This window comes from Rhinatrema bivittatum, chromosome 4, assembly GCF_901001135.1.
Source record: "Rhinatrema bivittatum chromosome 4, aRhiBiv1.1, whole genome shotgun sequence".
Taxonomy (NCBI): domain Eukaryota; kingdom Metazoa; phylum Chordata; class Amphibia; order Gymnophiona; family Rhinatrematidae; genus Rhinatrema; species Rhinatrema bivittatum.
Genome location: NC_042618.1, coordinates 102,510,809 through 102,530,963, shown reverse-complemented (window position 1 = coordinate 102,530,963; position 20,155 = coordinate 102,510,809). Strand labels below are relative to the sequence as shown.

Below are 20,155 nucleotides of genomic sequence, written 5' to 3'. Positions count from 1 at the left end.
ACGTTAAACTACCTATATATACCTTATTTTGTGCCTACTTGTAAACCGTTGCGATGGTACATGACTTAGCGACGGCATAGAAAAGTTTTTAAATAAATAAATAAATACATAAATAAATATTGTGAGTACTTTCACTGCCAATTTTAGTTTTACAAATATCTGCAATTCACTTTTATATTCAGGTAACATCATCCTTTACCTGTTTTTTGTATTTAGACCTTAAAAAGGAATATAACTTCCAAAACTAGACAAACACATTTAGTACAATAAAAAGGTTTCAGCTTTTTCTGGTTGACTTATTTTTGACCAATCAACTAGACATTTAATAAAGTTACAAATTGGGACTTTGCTTGGTCATGACTGCCTGGTATTGTATATTATTCATGAATAGCTATTAAATTTTATTGCAAATCTTAATGCTAATTATTATACAAGCCAACCTTATGATCTCAAAAAACATTAAATTTAATAAACTAAATACCAGTTATCACTTTCAAGCACAAATTGTAAAGTCTAATCCTGTGTGATATGCTTACCTACATATATTTTTTTTATTTTAAAATATTTCTAACTTGTATCCTCCATCTTTCAGGGCTGGGTACAAGAAGTATACAGCAAAATTGCTTACCTTGTAATAGGTGTTATCCCAGGACAGCAGGATGTAGTCCTCACATATGGGTGACGTCACTGAACGGAGCCCAGGCGGGAAAACTTTCTGTCAAAGTTTCTAGAAACTTTTGACTGGCCCTGTGAGGCCACTGAGCATGCCATGATATTCTCTGCCACAGGTGTCGCTCTTCAGTCTGTTATATAGTATAGTGCGTTAGCCAAAAATAAAATAAGTCTGAGGCCCAACTCCGCGGGGTGGCGGGTGGGTTTCGTGAGGACTACATCCTGCTGTCCTGGGATAACACCTATTACAAGGTAAGCAATTTTGCTTTATCCCAGGATAAGCAGGATGCTAGTCCTCACATATGGGTGAATAGCAAGCTAGAGTCTGAGTCATTTTTTATGAAGGCAACATGGAAGCGTTGTTGTTGAAATGAGTCAGACGAGGATCACAGCAGGTTGGATGTAGAAGGAGTTGGGATTAAACTGGAAATAAGTTCTTTAAGACAGATTGTCCATAGGTTGAATCTTGTCTTCCCTCTTTGTCCAAACAGTAATGAGCTGCAAAGGTGTGAAGAGAACTCCATGTTGCTGCCTTGCATATGTCAAGGATTGGCACTGAACGATAGTGTGCTACTGAGGTTGACATTGCTCTTACTGAGTGTGCTTTTACTCGCCCTTGGAGAGGAAGGCCTGCTTGTTCATAACAAAATTGTATGCAATCTGCTAGCCAGTTGGATAGAGTATGTTTCCCCACTGGGTTACCAGGTTTGTTTGGATCATAGGAAACAAAAAGCTGATTGGATTTCCTGTGGACTGCAGTGCGGTTGAGATAAAAGGATAAAGCACGTTTACAGTCCAAGGTATGTAAGGCTCTTTCTCCTTGATGAGAGTGAGGCCGTGGAAAGAATGTGGGCAAGACTATTGATTGGTTTAAGTGGAATTCCGTAACTACCTTAGGGAGGAATTTAGGATGAGTACGGGGAACCACTCTGTCATGTAAGAACTTAGTAAAAAGTTCATATGTGACAAGTGCTTGTAACTCACTCACCCTTCTAGCTGATGTAATGGCTATGAGGAAAATAGTTCAAAAGGAGAACGCATAAGCCTTGATAAAACCAAATTTAGATCCCATGGTGTGGCTGGGTGTCTAATTGGTGGTTTGAGGTGAGTCAAACCTCTCATAAACCTGCTGACAAGAGGTTGTGTGGAGATAGGTGCATCCGCTACCTGGTTATGATAAGCAGAGATTGCACTTAAATGTACTCTTACAAATGAAGACTGGAGACCAGATTCTGAAAGATGGTATAAGTAGTCTAGTAAAGAATTTGTAGTGCAAGTGAAAGGATTTATGTTGTTTTGCGTGCACCACAAAGGGAATCTTTTCCATTTGGAAGCATAATTCTTCCGTGTGGAAGGTTTACGTGAAGCTATAAGTACTTGAGATATGTTGGATGAAAGATTGAGTGGTTGTAAAATCAAGCTTTCAACATCCATGCTCTCAGGGCTAGGGATTGGAGGTTGGGATGGCGCAACCGACCCTGATCCTGAGTTATGAGAGTGGGAGCTACTCCTAGACGAATGGGATCCCTGACTGAGAGGTCGAGGAGAGTGGGGAACCATACTTGTCGAGGCCAATATGGGGCTATGAGTATCATGGTCCCCTTGTCCTGTTGTAGCTTCACTAGAGTTTTGGTTATGAGTGGTATCGGAGGATACGCGTAGAGTAGGCCCAAGTTCCAAGGGCGAGCAAATGCGTCCTTGGCTGGCTTGTTGTTCAGGTTGTATAGGGAGCAGTAGTCTTCTACTTTGTGATTCAGATGTGATGCAACGAGGTCTACTGTTGGATGTCCCCAAAGGTGAAATATTCTGGTCACTACTGAGGGATCCAGGGACCATTCGTGTGGTTGGAATTGACGACTGAGTCTGTCCGCCACTACATTGTGAATGCCCGCCAGATAAGTGGCTTTGAGAAACATGAAGTTGCTCAGGGCCCAACCCCATATCTGAGCTGCCTCTTGACAGAGGAGGTAAGACCCTGTCCCTCCTTGTTTGTTGATGTACCACATGACTACTGTGTTGTCCGTTTGGATCAGAACAGTCTTGTGTGTAAGGCAGTCTTTGAAGGCATGTAGAGCATAACGTATCGCTCAAAGTTCCAGGAAATTGATTTGAAATGTTGCTTCGAGTTTTGTCCAAGTGCCTTGTGTTTGGAGATTCCCTATGTGAGCTCCCCAACCCAAGGTGGATGCATCTGTAGTTAAAGTGATCTGTGGAATTGGCTGTTGAAAGGGCAGGCCCTTGCGTAAATTGTCCTTGTTCACCCACCATAGTAGAGAAGAACGTAGTTGGTGGGTTACTCGGATCTGAGTATTGAATGGTTGAATGGCTTGGATCCATTGTGATCGTAAAGTCCATTGTGTTATTCTCATGGCTAGACGTGCCATGGGTGTGACGTGAACTGTAGAGGCCATGTGGCCTAGTAAAGTTAGAAACAGGTGAGCTGTTACATGTGTTTGTGATGTGAACCACCTTGCTAGTGATGAGATTGTTTCTGCCTGGTCCTCTGGTAGAAAAGCTCTTGTCAGGTTGGTGTTCAATTCTGCTCCTATGAATTGAAGTAGCTGTACTGGTGTGAGATGAGATTTCTGGTAATTGACCAAGAAACCCACTGAATGTAGAGTTGTAATTGTTTGATTGAGATAATCGAGAGCTCCTTGTAGAGACTGACTTCTGATGAGCCAGTCGTCTAGGTATGGAAATACATGAGCACCTCTTTTGCGTAGATGTGCTGCAATGACTGCTAGACACTGTGAATACTCTGGGAGCAGAGGAGAGACCGAAGGGAAGGACTCTGTATTGGTAATGTTGATGGCCCACCATGAAGCGCAGGTACTTGCGATGAGGAGGGTATATTGGGATGTGAGTATAAGCATCTTGAAGATCCAGAGAACAAAGCCAATCTCCTTTTTGAAGAAGAGGAAGCATGGTGCCTAGGGAAACCATCCTGAATTTTTCTTTCTTTAGAAATTTGTTGAGATTTCTGAGGTCTAGGATGGGTCTTAGGCCTCCTGTTTTCTTTGGAATGAGGAAATAACGGGAGTAGAATCCTCTCCCCTCTGAGAATGGGGCACTAACTGAATTGCCCTGATTTTCAGAAGGGTGGATAATTCTGTTTGTAGAAGAATCAGTTGAGACTCTTGTTGTGGGGTAGCTCTCGGTGGAAATTCTGGTGGAATTCACAGGAAATTTAGTTTGTATCCTTGAGCAATTATAGAGAGCACCCACTGGTCTGTTGTTATTGTTTCCCAGTGAATGTAGAAGTGGGATACCCTTCCTCCCACTGGAAATTGTGTGTGTGGATTTAAAGGAGTGGTTTGTTCTCTGGGCTGCATCTCAAAACCCAGTAGCAGGGCCCGTCTGAGGTGGTGGTTGAGGACGGGGTGCCCTCGGCTGTCTATTTTGGGCACGTTGCTGCTGAGGCCTGGTGGATCTACCCCTTGAAGTCTGGGAGTAGTATCTGCGCAGTCTATAGTAAGGCCTCCTTGTTTCTCTCCGAGGAGGTCGACGAGGAGGTTGTGAGGAAGGATCCTGTGGCATCTGAGACAACTGACGTAAAGTCTCTGTGTGTTCCTTCAACTGCTGGACTGCCTCTTGAACTTTTTCTCCGAATAGGTTGTCTCCCTTGCATGGAAGATCAACCAACTTTTCTTGGACCTCAGGCCTGAGGTCAGAGGCCTTAAGCCATGCATATCTTCGTGCAGAGATGCCTACAGCTGCAGTTCTGGAGGCAGTATCAAAACTATCGTATGCTGCCCTTACTTCATGTTTACCTGCTTCCAGGCCTTTATGTATAGGAAAATTATGTTCTTACCTGATAATTTTCGTTCCTGTAGTACCAAGGATCAGTCCAGACTGCTGGGTTATGCCTCCCCTCCAGCAGATGGAGTCAGAGAGAAAACTGAAAGCACCCCCTAGATATACTGGTGTGCCACCTGCCATCCTTCAGTATAAAGTATAACAAAGCAGAAGAAAGCCAAAACAATCCTCCGCCAACTTAACCACGAATAAACCATGGCAACTGTCTAGATCAAATAGTTAAACTCTCACATGCCAAAAACTGGCGAACATTAACAGAACTTCAAAAAAGCACCACCCTCTAAAATCAAAGAAAAGGGATTGGTACCTACCGTGCTGAAATATTGAAAAACAACTGGCTAGTGGAGCAGACTCTCTGGAAAGACAATAACGGGCGGGCGTCTAGACTGATCCTTGGTACTACAGGAACGAAAATTATCAGGTAAGAACATAATTTTCCTTTCCCTGTACGTACCAGGATCAGTCCAGACTGCTGGGATGTACCCAAGCCCCCTTAATTGGGGTGGGACCCAGAGAGTCCCGCTCGAATGACACTGCTGCCAAAGGAATCAGCTGATGTGCCGCCAACATCAAGCCGATAATGACGAGCTAAGGTATGCAATGATTTCCACGTGGCTGCTCTGCAAATCTCCTGGCTAGAAACCAAACGACTTTCTGCCCAGGAAGTCGCCTGAGAACGCAAAGAGTGCGCCTTGAGCCCCTCAGGAACAGACTTACCACAGCCAATATATGTGGATGCGATCGAACTCTTCAGCCAACGAGCAATAGTTGCTTTGGACACCTGTAGGCCCTTTCTGGGCCCCTGCCACAGGACAAACAAGTGATCCGACCTTCTGAATGCATTAGTTACCTCCAAATACCGCATGAGCACTCGCCGCACATCTAGACGCCTCAAATCGGAACCGTGCGAAGACTTTAGGTCCGACTCTGAGAACGAAGGTAATTCTACGGTCTGATTAAGGTGAAAAGCCGACACCACCTTTGGTAAGAACGACGGGACCGTACGTAGCGACACGCCGGCACTGGAAATCCGTAAAAACGGATCCCTGCACGAAAGTGCCTGGAGTTCCGACACCTGACGGGCTGACGCAATTGCCACTAGGAACACGGTTTTGAGCGTGAGATCCTTTAGCGATGCCCTCCTGAGGGGCTCAAAGGGGGCCTTGACGAGACCTTTGAGCACCAAATTCAAACTCCAGTAAGGACAAGGGAGTCGAAATGGTGGATGCAAGTTCCGAACGCCCCGCAAAAAATGAGCCACATCTGGGTGGACAGCGAGCGAGTACCCGTCCACCTTGCCCCTCAAACAGCCCAGGGCCACCACCTGAACCCTCAGAGAACTGTAAGCTAACCCTTTTTTTAAGCCCGTCTGCAAGAACGTAAGGATATCCCCTACCGAGGCCTTTCGCGGCGGGATTTTTGATGCAGAGCACCAAGAGTCAAATACCTTCCACACTCTGGCGTAGGCTAGCGTAGTGGAGGGTCTGCGCGCCCGAAGGAGCGTGGAAATGGCCGGTTCTGAGTATCCTTTCCTCCTCAACTGCCGCCTCTCATAAGCCAAGCCGCCAGACAGAAGCGGTCCGCCTGATCGAAAAATACAGGTCCCTGCCGAAACAGGTGGTGAAGATGACCCAATCTGAGAGGACCGTCCTGTGCCAGGTTGACGAGATCCGCAAACCACGGTCTCCTTGGCCACTCCGGAGCCACTAGAATCACTGGGCCTCGATGGGATTCTATGCGTCTTAATACCTTTCCTATTAGGGGCCACGGGGGAAACACATAGAGGAGGATGTGTCGAGGCCATGGAAGCACCAGGGCATCCACCCCTTCCGACCTGTGCTCTCGCCGTCGACTGAAGAAACGTGCCGCCTGCGCATTCTGCCGAGTCGCCATAGTTCCCCATCGTCGGGTGATGAGGCCCATCACCTCGGCTGAGAGCTCCCACTCTCCGGGATCCCAGTATTGACGACTGAGATAATCCGCTTGCACGTTGTCGACACCCGCTATGTGGGTAGCCGCTATGCGGGATAGGTGACGTTCCGCCCAGGCCATCAACAGCGACGCTTCGTCCGCCACCGGCCGACTTCTTGTGCCGCCCTGACGATTGATATACGCTACCGTGGTTGCGTTGTCCGATAGAACTCGCACCGCCCGACCTCGAACCAACGGAAGAAAGTGGCGTAAGGCGAGACGTACCGCTCTGGTCTCCAGACGGTTGATGGACCAAGCTGCCTGAAGAGGGGTCCACAGGCCTTGCACCGCGCTGGACTGACAGACCGCTCCCCAGCCTGTCAAACTGGCATCCGTCGTCACTACGATCCACGGGGGTGGCTCTAGGTCCACCCCCCTGCAATAAATTGTTTGGGATCAACCACCAAGCCAAACTGGACTGAGCTGGCTCCAACAGCGGCAATGGGACACCGTAATCCTCCGATTTCTGGTCCAGCGGGAGAGGAGAGCTCGCTGTAAAGGACGCATATGAGCAAAGGCCCACGGCACCATTTCCAGAGTAGAAACCATATGTCCAATGACCTGTAAATAATCCCAAGCCGTAGGCAACGGTAGAGCTAGCAAGGTCTGCACCTGAGACATCAGGTTCTCTAGGCGCTGCTGCGTGAGGAATACTTTGCCCTCTAAGGTATCGAAGCGCGCCCCCAAAAATTCCAATTGTTGACTCGGGCGAAACGTACCTTCCTTCTTTGGGACCAGAAAGTAAATGGAATACCTGCCTGTTCTGGTCTCCTCCGGAGGAACCGGCAATATTGCCCCCAGCGATCGCAACCTGTGCACAGTGTGGGCGATAACCTGCCGCTTCTCCTGAGGACCGCAGCGAGAGACCATAAAAAGATCCCGGAGGGGCCGAGCAAAGTCCAACTCGTAGCCGTAACGAACTACGTCGAAAACCCACTGATCCGACGTGACCTTGACCCATTCCTCCCAAAACAGGGACAAGCGACCTCCGATGCAGGGGAGGGAGGAATGGGCCTGCGCGCCTTCATTGCGAAGGCTTGCCGATGGACCGGTTCTGCGAGGATCCCAGACGCTGTGGCCGCCTGCCTCGAAAGGAAGGAGACCAAGGCTGAGACCTGGGAACCTGCTGTTTCTGTGGGAAAGGAGCCCCCCTTCCCATACGGAACCGGCGTTGTCCCCGAAAGCGGGATCGTACATTCCCAAAAGAGCGAAACGAACGGGGCTTGTCCTCCGGTAACTTATACACTTTGTTCTCCCCCAAGTCTTTGATAAGCTGATCTAGCTCCTCCCCAAACAGCAACTTCCCCTTGAAGGGAAAAGATGCGAGGCGCGATTTTGACGAGGCATCAGCCGACCAAAGCCTAAGCCAGAGTAAATGCCGAGCAGCGACCGCCGATGACATAGTGCGGGCCGAGGTTCTCAACAAATCATACAAGGCATCCGCCATGTAAGCAACCGCTGCCTCCACGCAGTTAGCCTGCTCAGCCTCGGCTGGTGGTAGCTCCTGTGTGGTAAGCAACTGTTGGACCCAGCGGAGAGTAGCGCGCTGAACCATACTGCTACATGCCGCTGCTCGGACCCCCAATGCCGCTATCTCAAAGATGCGCTTTAACAGCACTTCTAACTTTCTGTCTTGGAGATCTTTCAAAGCTACCCCTCCTGTGACAGGTATGGTAGTGTGCTTAACTACAGCCGTCACTGCAGAATCCACGGCAGGGACCTTAAAAATATCCAAAGAATCTGCAGGCAGGGGATATAATTTATTCATGGCCCTGCTGACTCTCAGTGATGCCTCCGGCACCTCCCATTCTTTGGAAACTAGCTGTAAAACCTTGGCATGTAAGGGAAAAGACTGTGGGGGGGCCCTTAAACCTGCCATAGCTATGTCCCCCGTGGAAGTGTCAGTGTCCTGCTGTGGCACTGGGATCTCTAATTCCTTCAAAACATGAAGGATTAAAAAGTTAAGCTCATCCTTGCTAAACAGGCGCAGGATCTGGGGGTCATCGCCCTCGAGCGCCCCCGGAGCGTCAGAGACCTCTGTCCCCATACCATCCGGCGATCCTGTGCCATCCGGAGACCCCTGAGTGAGATCCGGAGCTACCGGACCCCCCTTGCCGCCTAATGAATAAAGTCTGGTGGGATCTGAACCCCCCGCTTTGTCCCTAGGCCCAGACCTGCCCCGCTCAGGAGAGACTCTGGGAACCTTAGGGGGAGGGGGTTCATCCGGCTCCCAACCTGCCTCCGCGTCTAAAAATGCCTGGTGCATCAATAGGACAAATTTTGAAGAAAAGGGCACTTTCCTTTTGGAGCCCCCCGCGGGCTGGTCCCGGGGGGGAGGGGCTCGAGGAGCATCCAATTCAGATCCACTGCACGGGCTCAAGGCAGGAGGAGAGATATGAACAAAATCCTCCTCCTCCGATGCCGAATCAGCAGGCTGCCGCGTGGTCAAAATGGCCGCCGGCTCCCTAACAGTGGGGGGCGGGGCTGATGACCGCACGGCTGCCAGGCTCCCTGATCGCACTGAAGAGGGACGAAAAGCTGCGCTGCGGGCAGCGCTCGGCCCCCGGGAGAGTCCCTCGCCCCCGGGAATGCAATGGGAGCAGAGACCCTCCCTGGAGTCGCGCCCCCCGCCTTGCCACAGGCCGTGCAGGCCGAAGCTCGGGGCATCCTACGGCAGAACCGTGAGTATCTGGTTGGGAGCAGGGATTCGTGCCAAAAAACAGCAAGGGGAAAAAAATCGCCGGGTGAAGAGACCTCACCCCCTCCGGAGTCCCTGGTCCGCGCGGCAGGCTAGGGCTACAAGGGACCACAGCCTGTCACCAACAGGACTTACGGGTCCTCACGCTGAATTTAAAATAGCCTTTAGTTTATTTATTTTTTTTTTTTTTAAACAGAAGCCCTCTTCAGGAGGAAAAAACCCCTGGAATAAAGCAGGAACAGACAGGGGAGGGTGACCGGACCACCGGTAGACTTTCCCCCTGACCAAAGGGACACCAACCGGGAAAATAAAGAAGAGCAAAGCTCTCTCAGCCTGCCTGTATAAGAATAGCACGCTGCGCTGAAAACAGGGAAACAACAAGAAACTAAAACAGTCCCACTTTTTTTTTTTCCAAACTAAACAGAGGAATAACTAATCGATCTAGACAGTACAAGTCAAGAAATTAATAAATGACACCTGAAAAAGATTTTGTGTCAGGATAGACAGGACTGCAGGTTATGTCTCTCAATCTGCTGGAGTCAGGAAATACTGAAGGATGGCAGGTGGCACACCAGTATATCTAGGGGGTGCTTTCAGTTTTCTCTCTGACCAAATGCTGGAGGGGAGGCATAACCCAGCAGTCTGGACTGATCCTGGTACGTACAGGGAAAATGGCTTGTGCAGGTTCTTGAAGCTGTTCAGGCAGTGAATTGGTGAGTTCCTCCATCTGCTTCCATAAATTTCTCTGATACTGTGTCATGTACAGCTGGTATGCAGAGATTCTGGTGTTTAACATTGAAGATTGATAAACCTTCCTTCCTAAGGAATCAAGGAAGCGATGATCCTTGCCCGGTGGGTTGGAGGAATGAGGCCGGATTCTTTTTGATTTTTTCTGTGCAGATTCAACTACCACAGATTGATGTGGCAGTTGAGATTTCTGGTACCCTGGAGTTGATTGTACCAAATATGATGAATCCACCCTTTTGTTTATAGCTGGCACTGTAGATGGGTGTTCCCAGATTCGGTGCTGTAAGTCTAACAGTACTTCGTGGATTGGGATGGCTAAAACTTGTTTTGGGGTATCCACAAATTGCAGGACCTCTAAAGTATGTTGCCTAGAGTCCTGTTCTGCCTCCAACTTAAAGGGGATGGTGTCTGCCATGTCCTGTATAAAATTTGAAAATAAGCAAAAAAAGAGCTAATAATTTTCCATTCAATTAATCATCAAAAAACAAGGAAAAAAGAAGAACCAAAAAAATTTTATCACAAAATTGTGCTCAAAAAATTTTTTGTAGAATAAGACTGACCGTATCGGCAAGCCTGACGACACCCCTTGAATGAATTAACAGGGGTTGTCCGGACTTCTCGTCATTTACAGTCAACCTTTTTCAATTAAATTTTTACAATTTTTTCAATTATTTTTGTTTTTAAATAGTTTTTTATAAATGTTACTTAAAAAATGTTTTTTTAAATCCAAGGCAATTGTATCCAGTTATCTCAATCCAGAGACACAATTGTTTCCATTTGACTCAGTCCAAAAAATTATTTTCAAAACCAAGGAATGTAATTTTCAATAAACAAAGGACAAGAATATTTGTTAAATAACCTCGACACCCGGCCGATGTTTCGCTACTGCTTCATCAGGAGCATGACATTATTTACTTCCAATATCTCCCGTCGATATTGTATACAAGGAGCATATGAAAATCTTGCTTGTCCAAACGTGGTGTCTCCCGTCAGATTTATTTCATCGGGAGCTTACCCAGCCTATATCCGCTCAACATTTTAAAAGCGGTCTCATTTTTCAGGGTTGTCGCTTCTCATTATTGCCCGGAAAAATCCTTCATTGTGGACGTGTACCGTCTCAACTGGCTTCCGGAAATGCAGGAAACACCACGCTTGGACAAGCAAGATTTTCATATGCTCCTTGTATAGAATATCGACGGGAGATATTGGAAGTAAATAATGTCATGCTCCTGATGAAGCAGTAGCGAAACATCGGCCGGGTGTCGAGGTTATTTAACAAATATTCTTGTCCTTTGTTTATTGAAAATTACATTCCTTGGTTTTGAAAATAATTTTTTGGACTGAGTCAAATGGAAACAATTGTGTCTCTGGATTGAGATAACTGGATACAATTGCCTTGGATTTAAAAAAACATTTTTTAAGTAACATTTATAAAAAACTATTTAAAAACAAAAATAATTGAAAAAATTGTAAAAATTTAATTGAAAAAGGTTGACTGTAAATGACGAGAAGTCCGGACAACCCCTGTTAATTCATTCAAGGGGTGTCGTCAGGCTTGCCGATACGGTCAGTCTTATTCTACAAAAAAAGTTTTGAGCACAATTTTGTGATAAAAAATTTTTTTGGTTCTTCTTTTTTCCTTGTTTTTTGATGATAAAATTTGAAAATGACAGATCTTCAGGTGGAGACTTCTTTCTGGAGTCAGGAGGGGAGGGATCCGACATGAAATCCTCTGAAGAGGATTCTGTATCTTGGCTGTCCCAGGATTCTTCTTCCTCTTGTCTGTGAGTGGATCCTTTTGGAAAATGTAGACCTGATGGACCTGGCAATGGTTCTTCAGCTGGAGTAGATGGAAAATCCTGTTTATCAGGTTTTTTGGGTAAGGTGTCGATGACATCTTGATATCTCTGAAGCAGACGCTGTAGAGATGGTAGGTCATGGACCTCATCGTCATCCATAGGTATGGGTATCGATGGTATTAGTGTTGGTCTCGACGTCGACGTCGAGAGAGGTCTTTTCTCCGATGGAGGTGGTAACATGGACCTCGTAGCCGTCGATGGTAGTTGCGCATAGATGGACGTCGACGTGGTGATTATCCGTGGTGTCAACGTCGATTCGTCTAGCGTCCTCGGCGTCAAGGGGGACGCCGGCATCGGTGGTCCAACCGGCATCGGCAACAAGGCCGGCATCGATGCTGGAAGCATCGGCATCGACGATCCCGTCGGAATTAGTTGCTCCTGAAAAGCCTTTGAAATCGCTTGTCTGATGATCTCAGACAATTCCGGCATTACAACTGTTGGTACCAGAGCAGCTGTAAGCGGTGGCGAAGGCTGAGGCGTTGGAACTGCTGCAGGGCCCTGCAGGGGTTCAGATGTCGAGATCGGAGGAGGAGGCCAAGACCCCGAGGTTTCCTCCACACGTGGCCGCTTTTCCGTCGACGGATCATGGGACTCCAACTCAGTCGATGACTGTCTGTGTCTATGTTTAGACTTTTGCGGGTCAGCGGATGTTGTCGACGTGGACGAGGAGGAGGAACGATCTCCCGACGGTCCCGGGGTAGATTTTTTAAGCAGTACGCGCTTTGTCGCTCCAGCCGGAGACGATTTAGATGACGTCGAAGGTGATGGTATTAACTGTAAGTGGAACAAATGTTCCATCTTTTCGAGCCGGGATTTTCTTGTTTTCGGCGTCATTTCGGCACACTGCGGGCAATTTTGTACGTCGTGTTTTTCGCCGAGACAAATTACGCACTCGAGATGCGGATCGGTTAACGACATCTTACGGGCACATACCGGACATTTTTTAAAACCGGTAGCCATGTTGTGATCGACGGCCGTCGAGGCAAAAAACGGAATTTCTGAGAGAAAAAATGTTCTCCTAAAGAGAAAATTATGAAGAGGGTATTCACCAGCCGGTGAAGAAAAAACCCCCTGAAAACTGTGACAGAGAATATCGCTGGATATGTGTGACTTTTTAGTCACAAAGTTGAGAAGTTCTCTCAAGGCTCCTAACCCGCGATGCAAACTGCAGCGCGGAAAAACGAAGACTGAAGAGAGACACCTGTGGCAGAGAATATCATGGCATGCTGGGCATGCTCAGTGGCCTCACAGGGCCAGTCAAAAGTTTCTAGAAACTTTGACAAAGTTTTCCCGCCTGGGCTCCGTTCAGTGACGTCACCCATATGTGAGGACTAGCATCCTGCTTGTCCTGGGATAAATACTATTATATAACATGAGTCAGATGTATCATATAAAGATATTTAGGTACTAATTGTATGAATATCAGTTTTGCAATAAACCAATAAAGCCAGACTTCTTAGGAGATAATGGATGGGAGGGAATTATGGATGGGAGGGAATTCTTATCCACTTCTTTAGGATGAAAGATACAACAAAATGCTTTAATAAATAATATTAAAAAAATCTCTTACTGCTAAGATCTACAGATGTCCCATCTGTTCTGGAGTCTTGCGAGCTGCTGCTGCTGTAATTTCTATCTAAGCTTTTTGCTAAGATAGTAGGAAAGCTTTCAGTTGTACCATTTTCCACTAGATGGTCAGACTCTGTAGAACTAGTTAGATGGGAAGCCTGAAATAGTATCATAGTATTTTAGCAAAAATGGTTTAAGACACCAATTCAAGTTTTTCTTTAAAAACAATTGTATATACAAGCTTTTACATAGACCAAATTATGACATGCCATTAAAACACAATTTAGCTTTTACCATGTTTATTGTGGGTGTAAATACTGAGCTACAGCAGAGCAGAAATCAAAAACCATCTACAATGCAGATTGTTCTAAAAATTAAAGGAACTGCTTACTGCATATATGCTCTTGGCAATGTTGTAAGGTTAAGACAAAAATTATGTGCAGAGAAACATAAGAAAATTACAAGGGTGTCCAATCATAACCAGAAGTGTGATCAAAGACAGAAGTACATAAATAGGATTCATATAAACTAGGAGAAAATTTAATGTATGTTGAAAAAAATGAACAAGGGTGTCATGGAAACAGACTCTCACACTAAGCATAATCCTTAAAGTGCTATATGAAAACATTTTCAAAAAATATAATCAGTCACACCAACTCCAACTATGTGTCTTCTCTATACCAGAAAATGTCAGCATTCAAAGTTATGAGACCTCTTCTCATTGCTCCAATTCAGTGCATACAAAAATTAAAATTGGATTGGGGACATAACCCACGGTCTGGACTGATCCAGGTACGTACAGGGAAGTCAGCATTCAAAGTTATGAGACCTCTTCTCATTGCTCCAATTCAGTGCATACAAAAATTAAAATTTTTTGTATTAGATTATTTATTAACATTTCAAAATATCACATGCAGTGCATTAAAACCAATAAGAAAGAATAGCTTACCTGTGTTCTCCCAGGACAGCAGGATGTTAGTCCTCACAGATATATAGAAACATAGAAATGACGCAGAAAAAGACCAAATGGCCCATCCACAGTCTGTCCAGCAAGCTCCCACACTTATTTTCCCATACTATCTGTTTCACCGACCACCAAGTTCAGGGCCCTTGTTGGTAACTGTTGGATTCGAATTTCCTGCCACCCCCTGCCGTTGATGCAGAGAGTAGGGATGTGCAATCGTTTTTGCCAAATTCGAAAATTTCAAAGGCAGTCCAATTCAGCAAGGGTCGGAGGACCCGAATCCTGAGACAGATTTTCCACAAACTTCGGGGAAAAAGCAAAATTGCTTACCTTGTAATAGGTGTTATCCCAGGACAGCAGGATGTAGTCCTCACATATGGGTGACGTCACTGACTGAGCCCTATTGCGGGAAAACCTATCAAAGTTTCTAGAAACATTTGACTGGCACACAGAGCCCACTCAGCATGCCATGATATTCTCAGCCACAGGGATCGCGCCCTTCAGTCTCGTATGTGGCAATAAGCTTTAGCAAAAATAAAATAATAAAACGTAATCGGACCCAACTCCGTGAGGTGGCGGATGGATTTCGTGAGGAGTACATCCTGCTGTCCTGTGAGAACACCTGTTACAGGTAAGCAACATTTGCTTTCTCACAGGTCAAGCAGGATGGTAGTCCTCACATATGGGTGATTAGCAAGCTAGAGGCCGAGTCATTTTGTAGTGAAGCAACACTGAAGTATTGTTGGTGAAAATCAGGCAGCCGGAGATCACAGCAGGTTGGATGTAGAAGGAGTTGGGATTATCCTGGAAACAAGTTCTTTAAGACAGATTGTCCGTAGGCTGAATCTTGTCGTCCTTCTTTGTCCAAACAGTAATGAGCTGCAAAGGTGTGAAGAGAACTCCATGTTGCCGCTTTACATATGTCAAGAATTGGCACTGAATGATAGTGTGCTACTGAGGTTGACATTGCTCTTACTGAATGCGCCTTTACTCGCCCTTGGAGAGGAAGGCCTGCTTCTTCATAACAGAATTCTATGCAATCTGCTAGATAGTTGGAGAGAGTGTGTTTGCCCACTGGATTACCCGGTTTGTTTGGATAGCAAATGTTGCTTACCTGTAACAGGTGTTCTCACAGGACAGCAGGATGTTAGTCCTCACATATGGATGACATCATCAGGATGGAGCCCAATCACGGAAAACTTCTGTGAAAGTTTCCAGAACTTTGACTGGCCCCTACTGGGCATGCCCAGCATGACACTAACCCTGCAACCAGCAGGGGTCCCCCTTCAGTCTTATTTGAAAGCTACAGGCAGTGCCGAAAAATAAAACAACAAAACGTTACGAACCCAACACCGCGGGGTGGCGGGCGGGTTTCGTGAGGACTACCATCCTGCTGTCCTGTGAGAACACCTGTTACAGGTAAGCAACATTTGCCTTCTCACAGGTCAAGCAGGATGGTAGTCCTCACATATGGGTGAGTACAGAGCTGAGGATGTCCGAAAATGCACCAAATGTACCCAAAGGCGTGCAACAGGCACAACAACTGGGGTAGAATTTGGACGAGCGCATCCTGAACTCCACCGGGCAGGTGGAAGGGTGCTGGTACGTCACGTTGAAAAAGGTTATGAAGGACAGACTGGCCGAAGATGGAATCTTGTCTTCTGGCTTTGTCCAAGCAATAGTGGGCTGAAAAGGCATGGAGAGAACTCCAAGTGGCAGCCCTACAAATGTCAGGAAACGGCACCGATCGTAGGTGTGCTACTGAAGTCGCCATGGCCCTCACAGAGTGTACTTTAATACGGTCATGAAATGGAATGCCCGCTTGCTGGTAGCAGAAAGTTATGCAGTCCGCCAACCAGGAGGAGAGAGTCTGCTTACCCACAGGCTTCCCTAACTTGTTAGGGTGGAAAGAGACAAAGAGTTGAGTGCTTTCTCTGTGAGTAGCTGTACGGTCGAGGTAGAACGCTAGAGCCCGTTTACAGTCAAGTGTATGCAGAGCCTGTTCTCCTGGGTTGGCATGGGGCCTGGGAAAAAAGGTAGGTAGTATGATGGATTGGTTAAGATGAAAATCTGAAACTACCTTAGGTAAGAATTTCGGGTGAGTGCGGAGTACCGCCCGGTCCTGCAGAAGTTTAGTGTAAGGTGGATAGGTAACTAGAGCCTGCAATTCACTAACTCTGCGAGCTGAAGTGATAGCCAAAAGGAAAATCACTTCCCACGTAAGATATTTAAGGTCACAAGAGTGAAGAGGCTCGAAAAGTGGTTTCGTGAGCCGACCTAGAACTAGATTAAGGTCCCAAGAAGGGGCCGGAGGACGTAGTGGAGGTTTGATGTGAAGCAAGCCCTTCAAGAAACGTGTTACCAGGGGGTGTACTGATATAGAAACATCCCCGACACCTTTATGGAAGGCAGCTACCGCATTGACATGCATTCTAATGGAGGAAGTCTTAAGACCTGACTCCAACAGATGCCGAGATAATCCAAAAATTTTGGGATTGGACAGGGAAAGGGGTCAAGGGACTGAGAAGAGCACCATGACGTGAACCTTTTCCACTTATAAGAGTGAGCTTTTCTCGTAGAAGGCTTCCGTGAAGCAATCAGGACACTGGAAACTGGCTGGGAAAGGTTAAGTGGCTGAAGGATTAACCTTTCAATATCCATGCCGTCAGGGACAAGGCTTGAAGATTGGGATGTCATAGGCACACGTCGTTTTGAGTGATCAGAAGCGGGTCCTTTCCCAGGGGAATGTGCCTGTGGATGGAAAGGTCCTGAAGTATTGGGAACCACACTTGGCGTGGCCAGTGAGGTGCTATCAGGATCATGGTTCCCTTGTCCTGATGCAACTTCACGAGAGTCTTCGAGAGAAGAGGGAGTGGAGGGAATGCATAGAGCAGACCGTTTGTCCAAGAGAGGGAGAATGCGTCTCTGGGTTGAGAGAGATTGCTGCGAATGAGAGAGCAGTAGTTGTCCACTTTGCGGTTCTGTGGGGACGCAAAGAGGTCTATCTGAGGATATCCCCATTGTTGAAAGATGGAGTCCTCTACCGAGGGGTTGAGAGACCACTCATGCGGTTGAAACATACGACTCAGCTTGCCTGCCAGAACATTGTCCAGTCCTGGCAACCAGGTGGCTCTGAGGTACATCGAACAGGAGAGAGTTTCCGCCCACATCTGCGCAGCTTCCTGACAGAAGGAAGGAGCCTGTGCCTCCCTGTTTGTTGATGTACCACATGGCCACCTGGTTGTTAGTCTGAATCAGGATGACGATTTGAGAGGCGATACTGAAAAGCCCTGAGAGCATATCTGATTGCTCGAAGTTCCAGGAAATTTATTTAGTGTTTGGCTTCCTCTGGAGACCAAGAGCCTTGTGTCTGCAGATCGGCTACATGGGCTCCCCACCCAAGGTTGGAAGCGTCGGTGGTGAGAATAATTTGAGGATTTGGAACCTGGAAGGGCAATCAGTGGAGGAGATTGGTCTGATTCTTCCACCAGGCGAGGGACAGACGGAGTGAGTAAGTGACTTGGACAATGGCCGACAGAGGCTGAATGGCTTGAGTCCATTGAGACCTCAGAGTCCAGTGCATGAGCCTCTTGGCCAAGCGGGCCATTGGTGTGACATGGACTGAGGACGCCATGTGTCCCAGGAGCACGAGAAATTGGCGTGCAGTCGTGGAGCGCTGAGACTGCAGCTGGTGAGCAAGGGATGCAAGAGTCAGTGCCCGTTGTTGAGGTAGGAAAGCCTTTGCCTGTAAGGTGTCCAAGTCTGCCCCAATGAACGATACGGTTTGAGATGGGACTAAGTAGGATTTCTCATAATTGACGAGAAATCCTAGCGAAATTAGAGTGTGTAGGGTTAGATTGAGGGACGACAGAGCAGCTTGCTGAGTGGGAGCCCTGATTAACCAATCGTCCAGTAGGGGTAGATGTGGACACCCTGAGTTCTGAGAAAGGCTGCGACCACTACGAGGCATTTGGTAAAGACTCGTGATACAGATGCTAGGCCGAACGGGAGCACTCGATATTGATAGTGCTGGGGGCCTACTAGAAACATCAGGTACTTGCGATGCGCTGGAGTTATCGCAATGTGGGTGTATGCGTCCTGGAGGTTGAGAGAGCAGAGCCAGTCTCCTCTTTGTAGAAGAGGTAGAAGCGATCCCAAGGTGACCATCTTGAACTTTTCTCTTTGAAGGTACTTGTTCAGAGCTCGTAAATCTAGAATAGGACGGACGCCTCCCGATTTTTTGGGAATTAGAAAGTATCGGGAGTAGAACCCTAGGCCTTGCTGGGAAAAAGGAATGGGTTCTATCGCTCTTGACTGGAGAAGGAGGGAGACCTCTTGATCCAGAAGAATGGAGTGATCAGATGTTCTCCACGTCTGCAGAGGTGGGGAGTCTGGTGGTAGAGCGAGAAAGTTCAGATGGTAACCCTGAGCAATGATTGCTAATACCCATTGGTCGGAGGTGATTGAATGCCATATGATGTGGAAGAGGTACAATCGACCCCCTACTGGTATGTGGGAGAGAGGAATTTGGCTGCTGCTCTCTAAATGAAAGTCAAAAACCTGAAGCAGGTCCTGGTTGAGGAGCTGCTTGTGGTTTTTGTTTTCGGGCTTGACGAGACTGTGGTTTTTGATAGGGTCTCGTGGCACGGGATCTGGATGGTGGCGGGTAAGACTTCTTCGGGCGGAAGAATGACTTCTTATAATCCTTTCTAAAAGGCTGTTTTGAGGAGAAGTCAGAAGGCAAAGAGAGCTGTCTTAGAGTCTCATGATGGTCTTAATTCTGCTACCGTCCGTTGAATCTGCTCGCCAAACAGATTATCTCCAATGCAAAGCAGGTCGGATAATCAATCTTGAACTTCTAGGTGAAGGTCAGAAGACTTGAGCCAGGCCCACCTCCTTGCTGAAATGGCAGCTGCAGACACTCTTGTGGAAGTGTCAAAAATGTCATAAGATGTTCGAATCTCATGCTTCCCTGCCTCAAAACCCTTATTAACTAGGGTTCGCAATTGTTCTTGAAATTGCTGAGGCAGGGATTCTGAGAAGTCCTGTATCTGCTTAAAGATGACCCTGTTATATTGGGTCATATAAAGCTGGTAGGCTGCTATTCGGGAGATGAGCATGGCCCCTTGAAATACTTGGCGACCAATGTAGTCAAGGAACTTCTGTTCCTTTTCAGGAGGAACAGATGAGTGAGGTTTTGACCTCTTTGCCCTTTTTTATGCAGACTCTACCACAACTGAGTGGTGATCAAGCTAAGATTTTTGAAAACCTGGGGCTGATTGCACCAAATAGGTGGTGTCAGCTTTTCTATGTACTGGAGCAATTGATCCAGGATGTTCCCAGTTCTTCTTAAGAAGATCAAGATCAAGAAGGATCTAATGGATGGGAATAGAGGTGATTACTTTGGGGGCATCCAGGAATTGGAGTAATTCCATCATCTGGTGCCTATCATCTTGCTCAGTCTGCAATTGGAAAGGGACCAATTCAGACATTTCCTTCACAAAATTTATAAAGGAGAGGTCCTCTGGGTGAGAACACTTCCTACTTTAAGTGGGTGAAGGTGGTGAGGGCAAATCATCGGTGACTGTTGAGGTGTCATCACCCCAGGTGACATAAGGGTCAGCACCTGCACCTCTAGGGACTAGAGGGGGACAGGGTGGTTGAAGATCTGAAGGACCCGACCTTTGCTCAGAAGGAATCGGAGAAATTATCGGAGGCACAGAGATGGCATCGAGGGCACCGGTCCAGGAATCGAAGGCATCGATGGATGACTCTGTGGTGCCAATGGACGTATCGGCATCGATGGTTGAGGCAAAACCCCCGATGGGGGAATGCGAAACGGTGTTTCTCCTCACGATG

The 20,155-nt window shown here is 47.1% G+C and overlaps 1 protein-coding gene across 1 annotated transcript in view; it reads right to left on the bottom strand.

Moving 5' to 3' along the window:
• The window catches only part of KNL1 (kinetochore scaffold 1), a 629,191-nt gene that overhangs the window by 369,923 nt on the left and 239,113 nt on the right, over window positions 1–20,155 (bottom strand). The window contains 1 exon segment of the mRNA XM_029598563.1: window positions 13,334–13,490. Coding sequence (XP_029454423.1) covers window positions 13,334–13,490 — 157 coding nt within the window.